This window comes from Mercenaria mercenaria, chromosome 4 (assembly GCF_021730395.1).
Source record: "Mercenaria mercenaria strain notata chromosome 4, MADL_Memer_1, whole genome shotgun sequence".
Lineage (NCBI taxonomy): Eukaryota > Metazoa > Mollusca > Bivalvia > Venerida > Veneridae > Mercenaria > Mercenaria mercenaria.
This window is the reverse complement of record NC_069364.1, coordinates 92374379-92401772: the sequence shown is the minus strand read 5'-3', so window position 1 is coordinate 92401772 and position 27394 is coordinate 92374379. Positions and strand designations below refer to the sequence as shown.

General features: G+C 32.9%; 1 protein-coding gene across 2 annotated transcripts; it reads left to right on the top strand.

The window, feature by feature from the left end:
- Positions 1-497: 497 nt before the first annotated feature.
- On the top strand, positions 498-27394 carry LOC123552450 (medium-chain acyl-CoA ligase ACSF2, mitochondrial-like). 2 transcript variants are annotated; one of them, XM_053541961.1, is made up of 18 exons: positions 498-605; positions 6706-6889; positions 7464-7598; positions 11116-11163; positions 11469-11560; positions 12058-12105; positions 12438-12555; positions 14894-14995; positions 17598-17758; positions 18492-18583; positions 19745-19815; positions 20088-20195; positions 20592-20746; positions 21007-21154; positions 21698-21750; positions 22130-22187; positions 22391-22462; positions 22840-27394. In XM_053541961.1, the coding sequence occupies exons 1-18, from the start codon at positions 580-582 to the stop codon at positions 22900-22902; spliced, it is 1734 nt and encodes a 577-aa protein (XP_053397936.1). In that variant the 5' UTR covers positions 498-579; the 3' UTR covers positions 22903-27394. The 2 variants fall into 2 exon arrangements, with proteins under 2 accessions (XP_053397936.1, XP_053397937.1); XM_053541962.1 differs by lacking the exon at positions 21698-21750.

Genomic DNA, 27394 nt, shown 5'->3' with positions numbered 1-27394 from the left:
ATTTATTTTTGTGTTCGGGTTTAACGTCTTTTTCAACAATTTTTCGTCATATAAACGACGGTGTCTACTTGTAGCAGTGAGCACAATGCCCAACTTTATAGTGCTGCCTCACTGGAATATCACGCCGTAGACACGTGGCATGATACCCCACCCAGTCACATTATACTGACACCGGGCTGACCAGTCCTAGCACTATCCTCTTATTGCTGAGCGCCAAGCGAGGAAGCTACTAGTACCATTTTTTTACGTCTTTGGTATGACGCGGCCGAGACACTATATTTAAGTGTAATTAATTTGGTCTATATTTTTGATAAAAGTCTTACAGTGTACACATACCGAGTCTACCTCTCTTTAACGATAAATACATGAGAACGTGTTTACACAATTCACCAAATATTTAACCCTATATTTCACAGCATATCTAAGATAAAGCTAACATACATGTTATATAAATAATTTTATCATTGTAGTTTGTACGTATTTACAACATAATACTCTAACCTTATGTGTGTTTTGAAAATATCTGTAATAAATTTATATTGTTTGCGGCTACAAGTATACCAAATACATTTATAAGATATGGAGAAACCGGTACAATTACGAAGGTAAGTGCGTGTTGTCCTAACAATTTTCCTTTTTTCTTACCATAATATATGATCTGGGTGACCCGGTGGTTTAGTGATAACATACTTGACTGTAATTCCATACGACCGAGGTCCGAATTCCGGTCTAGACACTGGAAATTTGTAGCTGCTCTTGAATATATCCCCACCCCATTTTAGAGGTCAGTACTCTTTCTTACCATGAAAGAGGCTTCACATGTATAGGTACTCTTCACTGAACACATTTATAAACTTTGCTGTCTAGTCAAAAAGAGCTGGACTTATTAGCCGGAAATCTCCTCCCTCTCTCTCTCTCTCTCCCTCTCTCTCTCTCTCTCTCTCTCTCTCTCTCTCTCTCTCTCTCTCTCTAATTTCTTGGACTTTCTCTCGCTCTGCCCTTCTGGCCATTTCTGTATCTGTACTTGCAGTTTTGTATTAGTATTTTGCTTTTTACGTTGATCAAACATTGATCTGATTATCTAATCACTTCTATTGATATGATGCTAAACTTTAATGCCCACACGGCTTTTATGTTAAAACAGATTCATAATAGTGTAAGGTAACCAAAACAATGTATTCAATAATACTGTTAGATTTGTTAATTAATGCTTTATATGCGAAAACAATTTAATATCAAAAATAGGATTGTGGCAGCCACATTATAAAAAGCTTATAAAACTTTAAGGTAGCTCTGCACGTTTGAAACAAATATTGATCTACAACATACAATTTATTGAAACAGTATTTTTTTAAACAATATTATATCCGAGGGGAATTCAGCCAATAAATTTGAAAATACTTGTCCTCTGGTCAATTTTCATAATGGGATTCCATGTGATAACACTTTTGGTGACATTTTTACTGATAGTAAAGTTTCATAATTCGCTGAATATCAGTTTTGTTCCTTAAATTTCTTTTCATATCATGTTGTTTTGTCGAAATTAATTATAAGGAAGAAAGTAACGATGGGTGTTTAGGATTATATTAGATTCTCGGCAACATTTATGCTACCCGTAAAACGGCTACCGGTCATTATTCTTGGTTTTCAGGATTAATTAAGTCAAGCCACCACATCTGGGTAATCAAACGTGCAAAACTACCTTAAGTGGGTGACAAGTATTTTGAAATAGTTAAATATATACACAAATATTTCATCAAATATATTCCGGTTAATGTTTGCCCAGCAGCAGGAGTGAAAGGGAAAAAAAGAAGTAATTTTGGTTGCATGTTTCTGCCACGAGATAGCTACAAGTAGGTAGCTATCGCGATACTTCAAAATTTGTCTTGATAAAGCGAAGTTTTCTGAAAAGATTATCTCAATAGTGGAAGGTTTTCTGGAAATATTTTTGCGATAATTTTCTCGATACTTTTTGTGTAAGTGCCCACAACTGTCATTTATTAGCTAGATTAGTTTTCTCGATACTTTCAGAAATTATTTTGATATTTCGAACTTTTCTGACAAGTTTATCGCAATAGCCTAAAGCTTCCTGGAAATAAAAAGCATGTCGAGAAAAAAAAAATAATTTATTGCGATAATATTTTCAGAAAAATGCACAACTTTGCTGGAAAGTTTGAAATCTTATCGTGATAGCTACCGAGCATCTCGTGGCAGTTCCAAGCATTAACGCGGAATATTGTCCTAAAACTTTTTCAGGAAATAAATGCACACATTTCCTGGAAATATTACAAATTATCGAGGTATCTACCTAGCTATCTCGTGGCAGAAATATGCCATCATAGTAATTAGCTGTTATAAATTGAAGTGATACATTGTGGTTATTTCGAAAAAGGTGCAGGTGGAAACAAAACCAAAATTCAAAAATTTCATAGTTTTGGCTTTCGACCAATTTATGTACTGGTACCAAAAACCAGTAAGTCTTTCGAAGGAGTAGAATTGTCAAGTGTTCACATGAAGGCAACAATTGAAAAACAACCTTGAAAAGACGCATGACGTTTAATAAAACACAATTAAAATATGTTGGATGGTACATTACTTCATCTCTCTTTTGGGTATCCCGCAATAGGATATGACCAATAAAGCAAGTTCATCTTAAAGTATGAGGATGCTATAGACAAAGACTAGCTAATAAATAAAGTTATTTCCACTCTAAGATAACCATACTATATGACAAATGTTAAAGGCAACAACAGATAACCCACTTAATAGCTAGTAGATACAGTATCTAATTTACATTACTGTACAAGATAATAACAGTATCTAAACAAATAACGGAAGCGTTGAGCGCATAAATATGGCTTGGTCATACAAATAAACGTTTTTTAAAAGTGCTCATTCTATGCGTTTTACATTGTGAAAATTCAATTTATATTATTTTAATTCGAGTGGTAGACACACACACTATAAACTATCGAGAGATTAGCGTTATCTTCCTTTTCATAATAAAATTTGAAATGTGAGTAATCAAACTAAGGAAAAAAGATAAGAAAGATAAGTATAGTTATAGCATTACATTTAGGGATAGGCTTCTACAGATAACCGAAAAATTAGAGGTCCTTTGAAATGTTGTTGGCTCATATAATCATTTGCCCAAGTACAAGGTTTAATCAGCAGCTGCTAACTAGAACAAACATTCAGTATCAAAAGAAATGTAAACTAATTTGGTTTGTTATAAACGTTCTGTTTATACGTAATGGGGTTTTGTTGTCTGTCATAGATTGGTTAGCTAATATATGGCGAAACAGAACGCCAAGAATAATCCTACCAGGAGGATGACATATATTTAAATTAAATAAAACACGTTTAATTTGTAATTTTTATGAGCTCGTTATGTGGCTTTGTACAAAGAATATTGTTTTGGAGTATAAAAACACTCAAGACATATCACCGTTAATACAAGAAATAAGCTATGTCATATTTAGTTCTAATGCAATTCTTTAATTTATGGAGAAACTTATTTTGAGAATATACTAGGATATACATACCAACTTTCAGTCTAGTTACACCAAAGACATGAGAACGAGACCAGTAACTCCCTTGTTTAGCATTCAGCATTAAGAGGGAAGTTGGCTTCTCGTGGCGATAGGTTTTTCTACGAGCGATTAAGGTAATAATACGTTAAACAATCTAAAAATAAAAAATAAAACTTTCTTAAATTTAAATGAAAACAATATTATCTTGATCAAATTTTACCCTATCATAGCATACTTACGATGAGGTTGACATGTTGGTGAGTATGATATACTGTCCTAATAATACTTTTATCATGCTTTCAATTTATCAACGGTCATTCAATTTTCTAAAGATTTTGATTAACTGACCGATTCAGATTTGTTCATAACTGTTCACATTTATCTTTGAAAGCACTGAATATATATTATTATATCTGGACACATACAATATATACATACCTGCAGCAACACTATGTATTTTTAACGGCATGTGATGTGTAATTTCAACGTTATTTGGTTTTCTGTTATTTTTTTTTTTTTTACAAAATATGCAGGAGCCGGTGCAATTGAAAAGGTCAGTGCTGGTTGTTTTCATCGCTTTCCGTATCCTGCTCATAGTGTATGATTTGCATTTGATTCGATTATTGATTCGATGTAAATATGAGGATACCTTAATTAGAGTGGCCTTGTCGTGGTATATTTGTTCTCGATGAAAATGTTGATGATTACAGTTATTTAACATTACCTAGACGGTCACACTGGAATATTTGTGTTGGGTTTAGAGTCAAACCAACACAATTAATTTCATACGGCGACTTTACCAGGACTTCAATCAGGGCATTGTTTCCTGTATGGGATGGCACCCATGTAGAACCACTGAACTTCCGTAAGCCAGCTGAGTATTTACCTTACATTAAAGAATTGCTCTTCTTGGGGTAATCCAACAGCTGCCTGATGATACGTTAACCAATAGAAATACAAACAAGTACATGTATGCTTCTTTGCAGGTAATTAAATTTAATTCGCCAGGTGATTCAAGAAATAATGATCTTCATATGCCTAAATCATCAATCAAATCTAAACACATAACATCTTCAACGTATTCTCCCTGCAAAGAACGTACCCTTGGGAAATAGAATTACTGTCACGAAGACTATTTTGAACCCCCTTTAACCCAACAAAAAACTGTTTTAACGTCAAAAAATTACCATGGATAAGACACAATTCAGAAAATATCTCTTTGAACGGTACCGCTTTGAGGTACGTCATGATTTCTAATTTATCTTCACTTTTCATTATAGCATTTAAATATAGCTTCAGGGCCAATTCGTTTTACTCAACCCAGGTGAGAGGGAAGAAAAACATTCTCGCCAGTTTTCTAAAAAGCGAACGTTCCGGCGTAGGCCGGCTTCGTAAGGTCCAAATATTAACAAAATGTAATTTATTATGATTTTCGTTTGTGTCTTGTTCCAAATAAGCAGGCAAAATGTTTCTTAAAGTTTGTTTCTACCTTTACTAGTTATAACCCCAAATTTCCAAATGTTTATAATTCATAAATGGATAACTTTGTGAACTGGATTTCACAGATATCCCTCGTATAAGCATCGGACACAATTAATATATGAGTGCTTCCTACGTCTACTTTCCAGATTTTATTTACTTCACAACAGCGTGTGTTAAGTGCTGTGTGGCGGCACTAAAAATCGCCCCGACTTCATCTCAGTGTTGTTATATTTTCTGGTCCTTCAGGATCATTGATTTCAATTCATTTAGATTTGAAGATTGAATACTGCTTAAGCCGGTGCTAGGGGGCATGGGCAGTGTTGCATTTTCCATTACTGCTCATAAACAGACTCAATCAAACCGGGTCTGCAATTTTCACTGTTTGCCTTGTTCTCGGTTCTTCCGAGGGATCTACTTTCCAGATTTTATTTTCTTTAACGTAGAGATTTAACCTAAACCCTCTTTACACAAGGAAACAATCTTTTATAGAGAGAAATTTTAGAGTGAACACGATTGTCAGTCCTGGAAAAGTAATCTATGTTACCTGCTATGCAGGATAACACAGTTATGTATCTAACAGTCCTCAATTTGGTTTTCTGAGATTTCTGGATATTTTTCCCATACGTTGACACACACACATACACATACACACACACATCAAATATAGCTAGCAGAGATTGTTCTCTTTTCAGCAGTAGTTTTCTCAACATAGTTTACCTTATGAAATTCTTTAAGTTTTATATAAAAAAAATCCCTTGGTTTGTTAAAAAATTTCTCTTCAAAATATACCTTTTCCCTTGGACATTTCTTGATTTGATCTTAGCATATATTTTTTTTCCACATTACTGACCACTATAGTAATTATGCATGCTTTGTTTATGTTGAATGTGCATGGTTAGCTGGAAATAATAGATATCTAGTCAACTAAGTCTACAATAACGTTTAAGCAGGATCATTTTCTTTGGCTCATATAACTCTCTTTCAGAAAATGATGCGTTAATTATTTTTTTCTAACTGTACACTTTGATGCTGTTAACTACACATATATCTAAAATATGTAGTGCATACTTAAAGTTTGCGTTTCTAGTCTCACTGCCTATAAATTAAGGACTTTGTAATAATGCCTATTACCAAACAATATGTTTAGTAGTAAAATTTACGCTTTTTATGACTTGTTCTTTACTTAGTCTAAATAGTTATTTTGAACAGGTGTAATTAAAAGCTTAAATCAACATTATCGTATTATCTGTACCTACAAAAGAAATGTTTGAAATGTAACAACTATTTTCTTATATCAGAACTATTTTGTTTTGATGACAATAGTTGACTGGTAACATTTTCCACCTTCAGTTCCTTTAAAACATTATTCATGTTTGTTACTCTAAAAATGCTAATGGTAAAAGTTATACAATCACTTTTTCTTTGTTGGGGGGGGGGGGGGGGCAAATTAATAGACCTCTAAACGATGGAGTGAAAGAAAATAATAGATTGTACTATTAAATGCAAGTATAAACAAGTATGATATTTGGTTTGTACAAAGTTATGTTACATATGATCATTATATCTAGTACAATAATAAATTACATCTGCCGACAAATAATGTTTCATGGCAAAATGTATTCTAGGCTTCAGTTGACTGTTGAGTGACAATATATTTTATCTTAAACTCATTTATTTTTATCTGATAAAGGGACTGCCAGCCGTCAGCAGTTCCTCTGAAGAACAGCTATTACCATGGAACGTGTGACGAACCATTAATCAGTGAAACCATTGGTGACGTACTTGATGAGGCAGCAGGAGAAAATCCAGATCACGTGGTGTTTCGTACCAATGAATTCCAAGAGCAAATTACGTTAATTGAACTGAAACGAAGGGTAAACTGTTTTTCTTACATGTCTGTTGTCATTATATTCATATTATGGGCTGTAGGTGGTCACTGTGACCTTTCAGATAAAGGTTACGCAGCTGATAATATCGCGACTATATTAACACAATTCAGGGGTGTTCTAACAATGTACAGTATAACTGCAGCTACCAAATCTTTGATAATGTAGATAATATTGACTGCGTCCATTTTCCTATGATATTGTCATTCGATGAATATATCTATGACCATTTACGTTATCAGTAAGGTCACTTTGAATTATAATTTTTATACAAGCTTGTTAGGCTCACATATAACCATGATAACGGCAAAGTAATTCTTGAAAGTAGCATTAACTTTGATCTGTATGAACAATATTATTCTTTATGACTACCGATGTATGCTTGTTCGAAATCCGTACGTCGTTTTAAACAATCCTCGTTTTTGTATTGACTTTTGGTTTGCTGTATGAGTGAAGGCAATTAACAGTTTTGCAGATATGGATGTTGCTTGCAACTCTATGAATCAGAGGAAAATTTCAAAGCTAGTAATGTTATTAAAATGTATAAGTTCATTTTTTACAGGCTGGTGAGCTGTCTAAAGCTCTACAAGCTTCCGGATTACAACGCGGAGATATTGTATTGTTAGTCGGGATAACGGACATTGAATTTTTTGTGTTGTACTTTGCCATCACTCAAATTGGGCTTGTTTTCCTGTATGTAAGTAAACTGAACAACATTGCTAAATACTTACCCGAACCATTAGAATCTGCACAAAACAATTTCAAATTCTTATAAAAGTAGTTGAAATGAAATTTTAAATATTCTTTACAACTTTTCTAACACCATCTTTTGTTTGTTTTGTTTTGTTTTGCTTTTGGTTGTTTTTGTTGTTGTTGTTTTGTCGTTGTTGTTGTTGTTTTTATCTCTGTCAAATATGGATATACTTCAAATTATCACACTATTTAATAATAATTTTACTTAAATAAAACATAAAAGTGACAACAATCAGAGTCTAATAATTTCACATGACAGCTTTAATAAGGTAATCTAAATTAAAAAGTCGCAAAATAATTATGTGCAACTTGGTGTTGGTCGCTTTGCTGCATGTAATATAGACTAAACAATTTTATGTCAAATCTTAAACTCCTATAGACCTTAAGACGCCCCCTGTGTGCATACCGTTTGCAGTCATGAAATTGTATCTTTTTGTTGCGTATTCATTTTAACTGGTGAAAATACGTTTTGTTCTTTTGCCTTGGTAAAATTGAAAGTTGATGAACTTTTTAACTACATTCATTAATGTTGCGTCATTAAAGACGTCATATACCTGATATGAAATTTAAATATATATATAGAAAATATTGACGGATGTTTCGTTGTAATTTAATGGAGCTGAACAATGAGTATAAGTAATATGAATTAAAGTGACGTTCCATGTGTATTGCAGTCATTCGGTATTTACTGGATACGCGTCCTCAGCGTTATTACAACTCCAATAGTTATCGCTGTTATGTTTTGTTAAAATAAAATAATCATTTATCATTGTTTCTAATTTTTAGTGAAATTTATTAAAACTGTACACAAGTAAAAAATAACAAACCATATGCGGAGATAGAAAAAGTTGTGGTTTTATGAGATTTGTTCCACTTATATTTTAATACATTACAAACAAATATACATATATTATGTTCAAGAACCTGTATTTCTTTGCAACAAATATTCGATTTAAGTCCTGTTACAGTAGTCAATTATTCTGTAACACTTAGACCAATAAGGCAAACTTGTTCTTAATAGTTTATTCTAGTTTGTTCTATTCGTTCTTAAGATCAATTTAAGTCTTTTTAAGTGCCATTAAGGAAAAAAACTGTTGGGTTTAACGTCGCATCGCCACAATTTAGGTCATATGGCGACTTTCCATCTTTGTTTGTGAAGGAAGACCCTATGTGCCCCTCCATGCATTTTTTCATTACGGGCGGGCACCTGGGTAGAACCTCCGACCTTTCCGTAAGCCAGTTGGATGGCTTTCTCATATGAAGAATTCAACGCCCCGAGTGAGGCTAAGACCCACATCGGTGAGCGGCAAGTTATTTGAAGTCAGCGACCTTAACCACTCGGCCACGAAGACCTACATTAAGAAAACAAATACCACTGTATATATATTTCTATTTCTTTGATCTATATATTCATTCCGTAAAAACCGTAGAAGTAGTAGGCATTTTGAACCGTAGAAGTGGGCATTTTACGGATGTCTAATTCTACGGTAATATATATATATATATATATATATATATATATATATATATATATATATATATATATATATATATATAAACGAAAAACATCCAATGGCTTTCCTCTATCTGTATTTCTGTCTACCTACAGCCCTCTACAGACGGTAGGTTTTTGTTGTACAACACTAATTATCTCAAAGATGTACAATTTTGAAATTGTACATTTTTCACATACAGACGGTATTCCATTCCCATATAAATCACAGAGATTTACCTAGTAAACATAGTGCATCAGGTACTGAAAAGAATGAAACTATTACATAATAAAAAATAATATTCACCTTTTTATGTCCCATGAATTTGATTACGCTTGACACAAACGAGCCACGCCATGAGAAAACTAACATAGTGGCTTTGCGACCAGCATGGATGCAGACCAGCCTGTGCATCCGTGCAGTCTGGTCAGGATCAATGATGTTTGCTTTCAAAGTCTATTGCAATTAGAGAAACCGTAAGCGAACAGCATGGACCAGACTGCGCGGATGCTGGTCGGAAACGCGCTATGTTGGTTTTCTCATGACGCGGCTCAAATCATTTTATTTTTCAGTGTCATCCTTTTTCCATTATGCGTTAGAAGCCATTTTATATTCAGATTTGTGTTTATTTTTTGGGCAATTGTTTCTGGATTTCATTCACTTGCCTCTTATCAACTAATTATTTACCAATTTGTTGCTTGTCAACCTGGGTGGTACGTAAGGCAAAACTTACGAAATAGAACATGTCCTAATCTGTAAGTCAAGACTTAAGATTTACGAAATCAAGGAATAGCATCATACACACAATAATATTTGGCTGTACATCTTGAATTTAATTGGTGTTGTACAACAAAAACCTACCGGTTTCATATCAAAATCATCAGGACAGACATATAAAAAATGTGTAGTTGCTACCCAACGTCACATGTGTACACATGTGTACGCAACGTTATTTTATGACATCATCAATATTTGTTTAGTTTTGGCTTAAATATATCAAGTATATATATATATATATATATATATATATATATATATATATATATATATATATATATATATATATATATATATATATATATATATATATATATATATAGAAAGAGAGAGAGAGAGAGAGAGAGAGAGAGAGAGAGATCATGGAAATTGGAAACATTTTGTTTTGTTTTAGTATCTAATAACTTGATAATATTTCTGTTTCTGGAATATTTTCTACAAAAATGATGTAAAGAAACATTTCAGCAGTAACATTACATGTGTAAAGATCATACTGATTCTTCCTTCTAATAAGTGTTTACTCTATATTGTCCTACGAAACAGCTTACATAGGCATCAACTTATTGATGACTGTTTATATTATCATTTTATTCATTTAAGCAATATTATTTTGTTGGTTCAAACACATTTCTTTTGATGCAAATTACCTAAACATTCTTAGAGTAAATTATTTATCTCCAGAGTAAAGAATACTTTGAAGGAAATACTGTGGGACTTTGAGAACATACTTAAACTGTTTGATATATTAAAATTGATATATATATCAATGAAAAATATATATGAAAAAGTTAATATAATATGTTACTTTTCAACAAAATTTTGTCTCTTTTTTATCGTTCTTTAAAATATTCAGAACTATGCAAATTAGTTTTTGACAGAAAGATACTGCAGATGAAACGACCAGACCCTCAGCTCCTTATTGGTACCATTTTTTTGTTTTATCACCAACACTTACTAAGATGTGATTGACTTAACGTCTTTATGGTTTTCATTTTAAAAACACAACAGTGAAATCATATACAGTTCAAGAAAGTTTTTCCATGGGTATTTTTTTATGTTCACTTAATTTGTCCTACCAAACAATTTGGTACTTGTGGAAAATTGTTCGGGGTGCATGGTAGGTTTTATTTGCCACGGCCTATATTCTTATGGTTTATTTGATGGAAAACTTGCTATTTCTCAATTTTCTAGCCAGAGTTAGATGAACCAGTAGAAAAGGACACAACAATATACTGTAACGTAAGTTCAAATTTAACCTTATGAAACATCTTTTCCACCTTTCCCACTAAAAAGCGAATGCAAAATCTAAAGACTCCACTAGTTGTCGCCAGTTAACACGTTAAACGCGTATTAAAAAGTTTTATGCTGAACTGTTAAAAAGCAGGATTCGTTTTGTGTCTGCTAAAAATCCTTCGTGTCGATTGTAAAAGCGTGGTTTCCTACTTTTTTTCTGGCAAATTTGCATCCTTTATTTTTTTTAAGTTTATTATTGCAATACCATTTAAATGAATATTTGAAGTGCTAAACATAATTTTGATTTACAGATGAAACCTGCAGCCATATTCATTGGGAGACAGCATTCACCTGCATCTATTTCAGTAATTGATGATTTTGTGCAAAACCATAAAATTCCAGGGTAACATTGTTTTCATTTGTCACTTCTTCACCTTCCCTGTAATAAATATGGAATTTCTTGTTTATACAAGATAAATTAATCACATTTGTAGTAATACCATTTGAAATAAATGAAATAACTATTTTGCATATGAGCAACAAAATCACAAACCTGATTTCAATTAAAAGTATAAATGAAATGATTGACAGAATATTTGTTTTCTAAACGAATCCAATTTCTTGATGAATGTATATTAGATTTTATGTATTTAGAAGAAATCCCAACTTTCTTATTTAACCTGTGCACACATATTGATTAAATTTCTGAATGAAGGTTACGAAATGTTTTAAATGGGATTTCGTTGGATATGATTTTGAATGGAGGGTTTGTGCTTTGAAACCTACAGGGAAGATAATGTCCCATTCACTTTAAGAATGTCGATGGTATCATGTCAGATATTTTCTGTATATTACATTAGCATAGCCTTTTTCATAATAGTTATATTTTTTGTTGAACAGAAGTGGATCAGTGTCTGTAGTATTGGTCAATGCATCGATCCCAAACAGGTATAAATATTTAAATGTGTTTTAAAAATTATCTTCGTAGACTTGTTTTAATCTTTTCCAGTTGTTTTGTTAATGCAATGCCAATTTAAATAATCTGAAATAATTTATCACTGGTACCAGGCGCTTTTTCTTATATCTGTTAAAATACTGGTTAACCAGATGAAATACCAAATGTAATGAATGAATTACAATCATTTAAACTGTATATAACTAAACTCAACGAGACATGAGACAAAATGTTTGTTATTGCTGATAAAATATATTAAATTTAATTCACCGCATATATGCACTGATGAAATGTATGTTTTATTTTCGCATTTGCATTTTTACAGGAACTACATTGATTATAATAACTTCCTTCATCTCGGCAAAACCATCCCAGACATTGACTTTCTATCTAGAAGGAGAAAAGTGTCAATAGACGACGTAGCTGTACTTTTTGTGTCCAGTGTAAGTTTTCTTTTCATCATTTAGCAATCTTAAAAACAATCAGATATTTTAGATATTCTTTCTATCATCGGCAACGTTAAGAATACTAACAAACCGTATGCATTTATGGAAAGCATAAACACCGACACATGAAATACCGGACTATTAGTGTCTGGTTTAAGTGAAGTTTCAGATATAGCCCATTTACCATCAAGACTATTTAGTTTAAGAAATCAGTAAAGTCAGACAATACACAATACGTTTTTAATGTCGGTTTTCTTTTTCTAATAAATCATACATAGACAAGGAAAAACAGTCATAATTTTCTGTTGTAATAAATCACATAAATCCATAAACACTTTTCTACAAGTAAGACATGGTCATTTTAATAAATTCGTTCATCAAACTTAATGCTACTCGTCCATGGTTTGGATGAAATTTTTCAACATGTTTCTTTCCACCAAGTTTGGCAAAGAATGTATATATGACACGTAAAAATGATAAACTGGGTGCAAAATAAGTTAGATATTGGTAAAAATGCAAAAAGAATGTAACTTTTTTGCATTATTTCAAAAACGTTGCAACGGTTTACTACCTTCTGCACAATATTATTAGTTATTTATATGAATATGTTGCAAAACTCTCATGTCAATACGTTTGTATCACTAGTCACTTTCAGAGTACTTTCAGAGTACATACTTTTTATGGATTTTTGAGAGAAATTATTTTTCGCCTAAATGTGTGGGTTAATCCCTTTAGAATTTTATAAAAACATCTAACAAACATATATCAGCTAAATGCAAAACAAGAATCAACCGTTTACTGGCTGAAATTTCTAAAAATCATGTTTTAAATTGTGCATTGCCATTATTTGCAACACTGGTCTGTTTTTAAAATGTTCGAATTTCTTACCACTTTGTAGAAAACAGTTTTAAAGATGTTTGTAACTACCAATTATATAAATGCTTAAAAGGGAAATCACATGAGGGAAAACATATTGATCCCAGCGAGGTTTGACCTTAAGACAGGACAGTCCAAATATTTAACAGCTGAGATACGGAATCAGTTAAAGAATATTTAAAAGGATGTTATCAATGAATCCTTACAGATCAGGGGCCGTATTCATAAAGCATCTTAAGTATAAGTTTTGACTTAAGTTGAAAATTTTACTTAAGTTTGTGGTGATTTCAGCTTAAGTCAAAGTAAAAAACTTAAGTACTATTCACAAAACAGCTTAAACTTAAGATACGTAAGAAATGACTTAAGTCAGAAAACAAAATGGCGTCGTAGTACGATTAAAGTGTTGTTTTTCAGATAAAAACACTTTAAACATAATTGTGCATGTTGTATCTGTCTGAAATTAAAGTTGTTTTTTTTTTAATGTTTTCGTCCACAATAAAAGCCAAGAATTACTTATTAAGTTGTTTTATGAATAACAAATATACTTAAGTAAAATAAATTTCTTACCTAAGTAATACTTAAGTAAATAATCAATTTCTTATACTTATACTTAAGATGCTTTATGAATACGGCCCCTGTATGCATTTTAGCTTGACTTTTCGAAGAATATGTAAAGCTATTGCGCTTACCCGTTTGTCGGCGCTGACATCCGCGTTCTGACATGGTTAAGTACTCAGTAACCATTTCTGGGAATGCATTGAAACTTTAATCACAGTGATGATTTGGTATGCATTGTATATGTTTCATATCATTATTTTGCATAATTACAACCTAGCAATTATTGGTTAAATTTCTGTACGTAAGCAGGTGTCTCAGTAACCACTTGTATAAATGGATTGAAACTTCAAGCGCATTTTTACTGTGATGATTTGACATGCGATGATCGCACATGTTCCGTTTAACTTTTTTGCATTTTTACAAAGTTATGCCCAATTTTCGACTTAGCAGTTAGTTATTTAGTTGTTTTGTATATAAGTTTGTTTCTCAGTAACTACCAGTGCGAATGGATAAGTCTTCACCTACTTGTTTACTGTAATGACCTGACATGCACTCAGCAGGCTCAATAACTCTATTTTGCTTTTTATTTAGTAATGTCCCTTCCTCGTCATTTGGGTTTTATTAATTGTACGTTTTTTAGTGACAAAGCTTTTGAATAGACGAGCGTTTATGGACAAATACATATTTATGTATATAGTATAAAGATGAAACTTTTTAACTTTGAGGATACACTTTATGTACAATCTTAAAATGTTATAGCCCATATTCAGCAAGATAATATACGTAATCATTATGTTTTTTTCGATCTCTAATTAATCATTACGTACATCTCGATCTCTTATTAGCAGATTTAGTAAGTACTCTGAATAGAAGTCTTTCATAGAAAACATATTCTTTGCAGGGTACATCATCAAACGAAAAAAAAACATCATGTGCAACACATCACATAATTGTCAATGTCGCCAAGTTTGGTCACGTTCGTATGTGCCCACATATGTCTAATGTAAGTACATTCTAATGCTACTTTGGGGTACGTATACTGACAAATTGGTGAATGGAAGGTTCACCTCACCATTTGTACCTGCCACGCATCTTCTATCTCTATATTTACAAGGTGAACTAATCTGGAAAGTTGACATCACGTATATTAAAAATTAAGCTTCATTAGAGTACATGTACATAACGCATGATCTGTTGGAAGTAAACTATAGCTTAGCTTAGAATTTAAACATTTAAAACAACAAAGTGTCACTTCCTTCGATATCTAATCTGTAAAACCTGATAAAAGATACACAAGGACACAACCACTCACCAGTTTGCACCTAGTATCAGACTGAACATGCAGGGCACGAATGGTAGTTTTATGCTAGGATCAGTTATATGTTTCCAAACAATTGCCTTTTAGATTTGAAACTTCTGAGTTATACCCATCATATCCTTATACCGCCCATCTGCTTGTAGTTGGACTGTTACTGTCTTATCTGAATTACCCGAAACATTCCAAATATCTTTAAAGGTTGTCATACGATCAGTTCATCTAAATTCACATTAAACCCCCTCGTTTTCATGTTTGAACGACAAGACATATAAATAGATGGATATGTCATCCTTTTTAACGAGAATTCTAGCATAAAACTGCTGTTATTGTCACTTTTCGGGGGTGTTTTAACAGGAGAGAAAACGTGTGTTAACAGAGAGATTCTCGCGCTCACGTGCTGTTATAACACCATTTTATATATGCGCGTTCCGTGGCAAAGCGTAAACGTATTACGGCCCCAAAACGGATAATTTAAAAGGAAATGACGTCAACGTGAAAAACAACGTAGACTTTACCACGCATTTCATGGAAATTTAATGACGTTGAGGGACAATATATTCATTTACTTGGTTTTTACGCGTTTTATGCTAGAATAGCGTTAGCACATGTTTTTTTTTTGTGTTATAACATCATCAGAAGCCCTCGGGAATCTGCAGATGTTATAACACGAAAAAACATGCGTTATCCCTACAATATACCTGATAAAAAATCAAATTATAATACATCATGCTTGTGTTTTATAACAACAAAAATTACTGTAACGAAACTATTTTTTACACTAAGACCCAAGTGGAGATCACTGGCAACAGAACTAAAAGAAAATGCCACTGTACATGTTATACACTAACCCTAGGTGTACTATAAGAACCATGGTCATGAACGGGAAAATGCGCTAACCCATTTCAATCGCGCATTTCTCACCTAAAACGCACAGATCCGTAAATGTGTACTATGCATATTGAACAAGTGGTAATTTATTTTCCATCGTGCGCAAGTCACATTGTCTCAATATTTCATATCACAGAGTCACTCCGCATATTTTATGTTGTTGTTGTTTTGGGTTTAACACCGTTTTTCAACAGTAACGGCGGGCAGTTAACCTAAACAGTGTTCCTGGATCCTGTAGCAGTACAAACCTGGGTTAGTAGTATACCTAGTGGTTAGGTATAACATGTACAGTGCTTTTTGCCTTAGTGGCGCAGATAAATCGTCTGACTTTTTCTAGGCCTTTCAAGCAATTGATGTCAGTATTAATTTTTTTTAGCTCACATTTATTTCTCAATTTAGCACCAATTAGGAAACGGGTAATTATCATTTGTGCTCTGTATACTTATGGTGTGATGAATACTGTGATAAAATCAAAACCGTCTGATATATGACATTCTTGATGTTTTGCAGTAATGATATATTATCATTGTATCAAGCTATACTTATTTTATTTCAGTGATGATATTTTATACTTTTTTATATTTCTGTATACAGTAGGACATGTTTGCTGAATAAATCTCTCTACTTATCTAAAGGTTATACTGATGAAAAATACGTTTCCTGTATTAATGTGTATGTTAGCAAATGTGAATATTTTAGTATAAAAGACATGGACTTATTTTATTTTACTAAAAACTGTAACAGAAGATGACGTACAAAAACTTTGCCAGTGATCTTTAAATGTAATGAATTATTTTTAAGAGGCATATTTCTGTGTTCTTTAGTCATATAGTAAAAACTTACATATTTTCACAACTTAAGGTTTCTTTGCACATTAGCTGCTGAAATTAGTACGAAAATGTTAAGCTATGCCGTGGTTAATAGATGCGATTTTTATTAAGTCACATTTAAGTTGCTCAGATTCGTTCAAGATGAAATTAGCCATAAGTGAATGCCTCCGAAGCGGAATTACAAGAACGACAACTCTGTATTAGAGATTGTTACAGTGATTCTGATATATAATACATTTTAGTACGTTGTTTTCTTCGAAAACACAACTTAACCTTAAAACCACACAGTTATATTATCATTTTTATTTTAATAAAATCTGTAAACATATCCTTTGGAAGTATAGAATGCAGCCAAGCAGAATAATAGCAGACCCGGTTTGACTGAGTTTGTTCATGAGAGGTAATGAAATGTGCAACACCTCTCACGCCCCCTAGCACCGGCTTAAACGGCACTCTATTACACATCTATTGAATGGACTCCATGAACACTTGTTAGGTTATCAAAAACAAAATTTTCATTCAAGTTTCGTGGACTTTTCATTTTTTCCTTGTGCATACATGCTTGATAGGAGGTGATAGGCGTTCTCAATCCAGTTATAGATGATGCAGTATGTCTCCTGCAACTGGTGCGTACAGTTTTAAATAAAGTTGTGTGTGTATTGGGATCACCGTCGATAACACCTACTCCAGATGCTACCGAATCGTTCATGTCCTATGTTGAAAAAGAAAAGTAAGTTGCTTGAAAAACAATTGGATAAGGTACAACAGTACTATGTTGTTCGCTTTAATGTGTTTTATATTCATCGCTTCATCTTAACCCCACTTCGTCATAAAGTCCTTCTGTACAAAATCGAAAGTATAATATCTCATGAGCAAGACCCTATGTTCCTCTAAAGATTAGTTTAATCACTGGCCCCTGCCGAAATTGTTTTGAATGTCGTCTTTAATGACAGTGCCTCTGGAAGTTCGGTGGTTCTAGCCGGGTTTCCATCCGGACAACACCAAAACCTATTTCCGTCGTGATATTTTACAGACAAATCCGTTAGATGTAATTTACTATTGGAATGTCCTACTGTCCGTTATGTTCACAATATGAATCTTGAAACGTTTGCTTCACTTCATTTTGGCATCTGACTTTTTACTTGCTCTATTTGCACACAGAAAATTCAAAGGTCCAAAGGCCGCCCAACACGACGAAAATGAAAATGTTACTGGCTAGATTTGATTGAGCTTTTAATGGATTGTAATGAAAATGCTAGCGTGTACGTCCTCTAGCCCCGACATGTAACAAGTACCAAAATACAACTTGGAGACATCAACAGATGTATACGACAGTGCAAGTCCAAGAGTGGCTGACGTCAATATACGTTTTAGGAAATTTAAATTGTGTAACATATTTATACCATGATTCAAATATATGTACAATTTTACATTAACAATTTTATGTATCAAAATAATTTCAGAATTACTTGGTACAGTGGGATGCCCTTCGAACTTATTTTTGCGATGAAATCGCAAAGCAGAAACAAGTATGACTTGTCAAGCTTAAGGGGAGGTAAGGGACATGTAAAATATATTTAACACATGTACGACAAAAATGCTCTGATAATGTGTACCTTTGTATTTTAAAATTTTGTATCTATATCCGAACGAAAGAATATAACTAATAATCTAATCTACTCTTTAAAAGCTAATTTGAGCAAAAGGTAAAGGGATGGGGTTGTATGCCGTTAATATTTTGTCATACATGCAAACTATTTCCGTAAAATAATATGCAGTAAAAGTACTGGTCAGAATAATAACAAGCTTGTCTGTAGCATGGACAATTCTCTATTTCTCAATTTTCTTAAATTTGTCCATTTAAATTACTTATTCTCATGAACTCCATAAAAGATGTTCATCAAACTTAGTGAAAAGCATCCTTGTATAAAAATTATCTCTTGACTGTGCATAGGGATCGCAAGAACAAAAAATAGAAACACCATATACGGCTTTTTCCTACTACTCCTTTGAATTGTGTTCACCAGTCTTGGACAGAGGCATCCTTGTGTAGGTCTTTTTAGATGGTTATCCTTTACTGCATTTAAAAAGGAAAATTAAAAAAAATACTTTTAAGAATTAATTGCATTGGATCTTCACCGAAATGTATTGACTAGCATCCTTTGTTAAGACCATTCTCATGTTTGTGAACATGGCCTTGCCAGGCTGCACTAAGGTGTCACAAGATAAAGTAAGTGGTGAAACCTTCGAACGATTTCTTCCCATTAACAGTTAACAAATGAACACCAATTATATTCAGAAGCATCTTTGCTTGTACGTTTTTACACTTTGTTCGAACGGTTCTACTTCACTCCACTAAGGGGCCAATAAAACTTACAGCAGAAACCTTTAAACGATTGCTCATCAACAGCATAAAGGATATTCCATCAACGTTAGTTTAAATTGTACTTTGATATATGTTTTTCAAGCTCTTTGATGTTTCCGTTCGACTGCATTTAGGGCCTCCAGAGCTAAAAATAAAAGAAAAACGTTACAGGACATCTTCTCATAAACCGCTTAAATGTACACGAAACTTGGTCAGAAGAAAAGTCAAAAGGTAACATGAATAAGAGCTTTCAATGCTCTCTCATTTTCGTACGGTTATAATAATAACATTTAAAGACGTATCAAATGCCAAGGACAATACAGAATAATATTGCACAGTTTATGTTCGTAGGAGGACTACTTGGACAAGTAACCAAACCTCAAACTAAGGCACAACTCGCTAAGTTATTTCCTGAATCTGCAGTAAGTAGAGTTCTTTCTTCACCGTGTAAAAGCTTAACATTATTTTGCCCTATATGTAAATTCCCATTGTAAAAAATAGATATTGATAAACCTGATGATAGACTTTTAATTGCCAAGATCAGTCTCGTTAATTTAAAGCGTATGCTGCCATTCTAAATATGAATGCCTTAATGCTAGCAATATTTTGTTAGCAGAAATGTATCCATCTTTTAATTAATGAATTATATTATTATATCACTCCGTTTTAAGTCCCAGAACCATTAAATTTACAGACGCTATTTGGAGCTACCGAGGCATTTGCTGGTTTTGCCACTTCAATTGTGTACTCTACACCAGAGCAACGTCTATCAACAGTGGGATACGGTTTTCCACATTGTGAGGCATGTGATAAACTTTATAAGTTACAGTCATAGTTTACTTTTTTGCAGTAGATCAGAGACGTATCAAGTAAAACACATCTGAAATTCTCATAAGAACATAGAATGGAATCTCCCTAACTCTCGTGACAACCAAATGAGATGTTGTTTATCAACGAATGCGCTTTCCTTGCACTTTATTTTATAAATGTCTATGCGTTTGATGTATTAATCACAGTGGCGTGTCATTTCACGAGTTCCAATTCTAGTGTTTACAATTTCTTATATTAAATCCGCTAAAATATATTACATGTCATTATATATATACTGTTATTATTGTTATATTGTTTTTGGTCCACTGTAAAAACCTAAAATGAGATATGTAGTCTCTTTCAGTGAACTAATGTGGAACATTTTCAGATTAAACTTGTAGATAGCAATAATGTTATAGTACCAATAGGCGAGCAAGGTGAAATATGTATACGTGGGTGGACAGTTTTCAAAGAATACTTAAATGACCAACAGCTGACATCTCAGGCAAAAGACTTAAGCAAGAATGGGTGGTACCATTATGGGTAAATATCAGGTTTGTGTATGTTCAGGGCCCGTCGAAACTCAGGTCAAAAAAGAAGAAATTCTGATATTCCTTAGTACTAGTTTTGTGCTTGAACCAAGCAGAAATATGAATACATTACTATTATTTAGAATTAATGAAACAATCTATACACATTTCATATAATCTCTAGATGCAAAAAAAATATATATATTATATAATCTTTATAACTCCAAGCATAATTATAATGCTGTTAAATGCTTTACAATCTCCGTTTTGTAGAGATATTGGTATTATGGACGGGTCAGGTCATGTGACATACATTGGCCGAAAGGCAGATTGTGTGCGATATAAGCATTTCTCAGACGTTGTATATCCAGCACAGATATTATCCGTCATAGAGTCAAATGACAAGATACAGAATGCAAAAGTAAAGCCATGTCTTTTGTAATACAATCTATTTAACATTCTCTTGTTGTTATCCGACAGAAAGAAACAAACATTCCAAGTTTTATATATTTTTCGATGAAATACATTTTCCAACTGAAATAGATAGCAAGAATAGCAAGCTCTTTCGAGAGTCGTTTGAAATATAGTTCTTCAAAGAACCTCAGTATCTATTAATCGTTGTTTTGGTTTGCAAATGTGTATAAACTGCTCATTAATTTATCTCTTGAATGGTTATTATAAGTAATTATTATAAATATACGAAGTCAGTTTGGGACTTGTCAAAAAACTGTCGGTTTTAGAACAGTCTACCTGTAAATACGTTGTAGAATGAGAATAAAGAGCATTGCCCTTTTATCTAATAAAGTCTTTAAGAGGATCTTTAGATGCACAGAACTCAACCAAGCAAGTTACGTAATAAATTATGTTCACTCCCCCACCCCAACCCCCCACCCGCACCCCGGCATTTTTGTCAGCTTTACCGTAATGCGTATAAGTCACAACATATTTCGCTATTACTTTATAGGTTATAGGAATACAAAGCGATGAGAAAGGTGATGATATTTGCCTTTGTGTTGAGTAAGTGTTATATATTTCATTTATCTGTATGAACCAATACAAGATCTAAAGGTTTATTCAAGCTAGACATAAAAAATGTTAAACATATTGTTAAAATTTCGGAAACAATTGCTTTGTCTTCTTCTTTTTTCTTTTTTTGTTATTGTTGTTAACTAATCAGTTATTAGAAATATGAAAACAATAAAAGTAGTTCGTTTAATTGTAGTTCAGATCTCAAAATACACTTTTCGAAAAAAAAGAATGGTTTATAAATTGTCAAACTTAACACTATGAAATTAGACAATAAACTGAGTAAGTTATAAAATTACCAAAATCTCCAGGTCATCTGCAATTTCTGTCCAAGTTAAGTGTTTAATGCATTATTTTGTTTTCATTGTAGACCAAAAGAGGGTTGTACTATCACAGAAAAGGAACTTTCAGATATGCTCCAAGACAAAGTAAGTGTTTTTGATACGTATCGTCTGTGAGTACTTACTATACTTATAAAACAGTATTTAACAAATTGTGTTAGGCAGAGATTGTCTAGTCATCGTTGCTTGCAGAATTTGAATTTATATTTTACTGCTTACGTTGTTTTTTCATTTATTTAAAGAAAATGTATCTTGATACTGTTTAACGTATGCTCTTCTTGTCTTGCAAGCTTCTGGAAAATATGCGGCCAGATTATTATTTTGTCTTTGAAGAACTTCCAAGAACGGGTTCGCGTAGAAAGGTACATGGAATAAATTTTGTCTCTATTTGTAAATTGTATTACTGTGAGCATTTATTATGCCTTAAACGTTTTCAGTATATCCAGCTGAATATTGAAAAATATTGATAAAGATCATGTTTTTGTTTCAATGTAGATCGAAATATCTTTCACTGAATGAACATCTGATGCAGTAAGTTTCGAATGGTACATATAAAATCTGATGTATGATATTTTGATGGAACATGTATTACAAAGAAATATTCTCTTGTTTTAGACACCAATTTTTTGTCTCGTACCATATAATACAATTTAACTGTGAAAATACAAGCTCTGTTTTTGTGATATAATTCAATACTTCAGTTCAAAAGTAACTAGAGAACATGTCTTAATACTTTCAGATTGCTTCGAACGTTTTAAAGAATATAATTGCTGCGAAGTTAAAAGAGAAGACAGGAAAATAAGTATGAGAACAGTGATTACTGTTAACAAAAGAAAGAACAATATATGAAAGTATGTGTGTAAGGAAAGACGGGCCTTCTCCTGTTTTTACATTTCTCTGCGAAATGAAGTTTAAGCTTGGCGGCTTATATTGTAATAACACAAGTCTTTTTATATAATACAGCAACACAATTTATGAAATGACACATGAGCTTGAGTCGTTAATTATTTCCGGTCCTCTGAGATATTGAAGCAAATTCATTATCTTTGTTTAAGGGGCGTGACATATGCCATTACCTTCCGTGGATGGGCTCAATCATACCGAGTATTCCATTATTCAAGGAAAATGCATCGTTGATTCAATTTATTATTTTTAAGGTAGTTCTATTACTGAAACCATTTTCATTTTTTATCGGAAAAGTTAAAATAATGAATTTGATTTTTTGAACTATATGTATTTTGCATCCATGAAACTGTTTGCATATGTATGTATTTTACTTGAATGTATTATTGTTTGACATAATTTAGGTTTATTGTATATGCTTTGCTATTTGTTACACTATAGAGTTTTTATGTAGATGTTAAGAAATGTGATTCTTTTGTACGTTTTTTATTTTGTTGTGTATGTTGTCCTGGATCCTAGTGCGCGTCCGTCTCCCAGTCCCTGTGTTTGTTTATATATTCTGAACACAGTTCACTGGTCGATCGTATTCTGTATATGTGTTATTGTACTTTACACGTATAGGTGACTGATATAGTTTCTTACAGATTGGCCATTGAGCTGTTTCATATACGTGGACAAACTATGTAAAACGTATATATTTAGATCGCGTCCATTTACCGTCATGTTGAACTGGGTACAAAAACTGTTCTATTTGTTAATGACCGCCTCTTGTGAAGCCATCTCTGAATTGTACCAAAGTATAGTTAACTCTAAATTTGTGTTTTATACAATGTTTTATACAGTTTTACTAGTATGTAATGTCACATACTCTAAACAGGGAAAACCTGCATGTATATCTCCAGTTGTATTTGTAGTTGAGAATGTCTATTACTCTCTTATTGTACAGTTTCTTCTCATGCTATGTGGCGATATCGAGGTAAATCCAGGACCTGAGACAGAACATGACTGCCTTTCAATTTAACACCAAAACATACGTAGTAGAAGGGATAAACTCGATTATATCAAAGATCACTATCTCGACTTTAATATACTATGTTTTACAAACAGTAAATTGTCTTTTGATACTGCTGGTGATTTCTTAAAGTTAGACGAAATATGATAAAATGTATAGAAAGGATAAAACTGCTATCTCTGGTGGATTACTTATGTACGTAGCTTCACACATCCAGTCCTGGCGTCTTTCAGAACTGGAAAACATTCTTCCGGAATCCATATGGATAGAAATCAAAGATTCTTCTCAAACATTTTTAATTTGCAATTTGTATCGTCCACCCCCATTCGACCGTCGAATTCTGCGATAGAATTAACATTTGTCTTGATAAAGCTCATGAAGATACCAATAAAATAGCTGTAGTAACGAAGATCATATGAATTTGACTAATAATAAAGTTCGAGATATACTGCTCTTGAATAATATGACAAATGTAATTAACGAACCAACTAGAGTAACTGACAACTCTCAAACGTTAATAGATCCTATAGCTCTAACGAATAATATTACATGTCATCACTCTGGTACACTGAAGACACACAGAAACATTAGCGATCATTTCGGAACTTTTGCATACATTAAGGTAAACATAAATCTAAATAGTCCTTTCAAGCGCAGAGTATGGTACTACAAACGAGCAGATTTTAAAGCATTTAACGAGAAAATTCGTGTAACAGACTGGTCCTTTTTGTTATCAAATGATAATAATACCGCAACAATTGAGTTCACTGATAAATTTTCAGAACTTGCAAAATCGTGTATTCCAAACAGGTTTGTAACAATTAGACCCAACGATAGACCGTGGTACAATTCAGAAATACGGAAAATCTCCCGTAAACGCGATAGACAAAAACGTATATCTCTTACTACAAAGAAAATCTCAGATTGGAATAATTACAAATTATTTAGGAATAAAGTTAACAACATGTAAAAAACATGCAAAAGCAATATTTTTTAACAATATTGAATTTACAATAAATGATGTAAGCTCTTTGAATCCTCATCAATACTGGAAACTAGTAAAGCTGTTAGTAAAGGAAAACTCATCAAATTGTGACGTAATACCACCACTCTCATCAAACAATGGGCCGTTTGCGACTTCGGATTTAGAAAAAGCTAACACACTAAATGATTACTTCGCGTCTATATCAACTATTGACGATTCTCATTCAGAGTTACCTAACTTTACACTAAAAACAAACGAAACATTCGGCGATATTAATGTATCAGACCAAGACGTAATTGATGTTTTAACTAATTTAGTTACTAATAAAGCAAGTGGACCGGATGGAATTAGTCATCGAATGCTGAAATATATACAAGTTATTCTTTCTGTAGACCGCTAAAAATGCTATTTAACCGATCCATACGTACCCAAGTTGTTGGAAAGGGGCAAATGTAATGCCACTTTTTAAAAAGGGTGATAGGTCCATTCCTTCAAATTACAGGCCTGTGTCCCTGATTAGTTGTGTTGGGAAAGTTATGGAAAGAGTGATGTTCAAGTACTTTTATAATTACCTATTTATGAATAATATTTTATACAAACATCAGTCTGGCTTTTTACCTGGTCACTCAACAGTGTACCAATTAATTGACATTTATAATCAGATATATAAAGTCTTTGATGACAAAAAATCAACGTGTATAGTAGTCTGCGATATAAATAAAGCTTTCGATAGAGTTTGGCACAGGGGACTTATTTCAAATTAAAACAGTAAGGGTTTAGCGGAGATATCATAAACTGGATTTCTGATTATCTATATAACAGGCGACAAAAAGTCTTTGTAGGCTCAACATTTTCAAGTGAAAAACATATCAACGCCGGCGTGCCTCAAGGGTCGGTTCTTGGTCCTCTTTTGTTCTTAATATACGTCAATGACATAGCAGATTCTCTAGTCAGTTTTACCAGGTTATTTGCATATGGTACGTCCCTGGCTGTTAGTTCGGATGACGCTAATTATATAGGAGCTACCATCAATCGCGATCTTCAAATCTTGTCAAACTGAGCACAACAATGGCTTGTGCATTTTAACCCATCCAAGACAGAAGTTATTTACTTATCTTTGGCTAAAAATAATAGAAATCTTCCTTCACTTTACTTACAGAATACCCAGTTAACTTATGTTCAGACACATAAACAGCTAGGCGTCACACTAAACGACGATGGAACTTGGCACAAGCATATTATTTCTGATATAGCAAAATCAGCGAGTAAGGTTTTAGGAACTATGCATATGTTAATGTTTAAACTAAAACGGAAAACTCTAAACCAAATTTATATATCGTACCTAAGACCAATTCTAGAATATGCACAGATAGTTTGGGATAACTGTACACTATATGAGAAACAATTATTAGATAAAATACAATATGACGCGGCAAGAACTGTTACTGGACTTACTAGATCAGTCTCAATGGAATTGCCTTTGAAAGAAATAGGTTGGTCACATTAAATGATAGGAGAATAAAGCAAAAACTACTTTTAGTGTACAAATACAAAAAATGGAGACTTACCAAGTTATCAAGTTATCTGAAAGAAAAATTTCTGCCTACAGTTTTTGAATCTATTACCTATAACTTGCGACATAATGATGATTATGCCACTCTGGCTCGCCGGCTCGAAATATATTCTAGATCAACCATACCATCATCTATCAAATTGTGGAACGAAATAAATGTAAACATACGGAACGCTTATACTTTATCTTCATTCAAAGTAACCTAAACGACAAGTTTAAAGCACCCCAAGTACCTTCGTATTATCTCTTAAGAGATCGTGTTTTCCAGGTCCACCATGCTAGCTAGAATTAGGAACAGAGATTTTCTAGAAATAACTAAATAAACTTCAGTAACGTGGTTTATTTCTGTCTAAACATACTTAGAGTAGGGACAGGGTGGGACGCGCGCGGGGGCCGGGATAGCTACAACCTTGTAGAAGGGTATAAATGGTAATCTCCTTTGTTTGTTTCTTTCCTTAATTCATGTGTTGTATGTGTTTACAATGTCTTTTCTTTCGGAAGCTAATATTTATTTATTTACCATTTAGTATTTTTTTTTTGTCTTTTCATTTTGGAATTTTTTTTTCATTTTTAGCATTCATGGTGTATAAATAGCCTGACGACAATACAAAAATCTTCTAAGTCTTGTTCCTTATGTCTGACTATAGAGAAGGGCCGTCCGTTAATGTTGGTATAACTTGTGGCCCAACCCGTTTGCTTTTGATATCAACTTTATTAATACATGTGTTTATTCTTTCTTTTGTTTGTTTGCTGATTTATTTGCATGTATTGTATAGCTTTGTATTTCCGTATTTCTTAAGCAATAAAATATGATTAAACTA

Excerpts from the sequence above, each read along its gene's own strand:
- LOC123552450 (XM_053541961.1), top strand. The coding sequence starts at position 580 with ATGGAGAAACCGGTACAATTACGAAG. Across the intron at positions 606-6,705 it reads AAACCGGTACAATTACGAAG|GGACTGCCAGCCGTCAGCAG; the intron begins GTAAGTGCGTGT and ends TATCTGATAAAG. Across the intron at positions 11,164-11,468 it reads ACACAACAATATACTGTAAC|ATGAAACCTGCAGCCATATT; the intron begins GTAAGTTCAAAT and ends TTTGATTTACAG.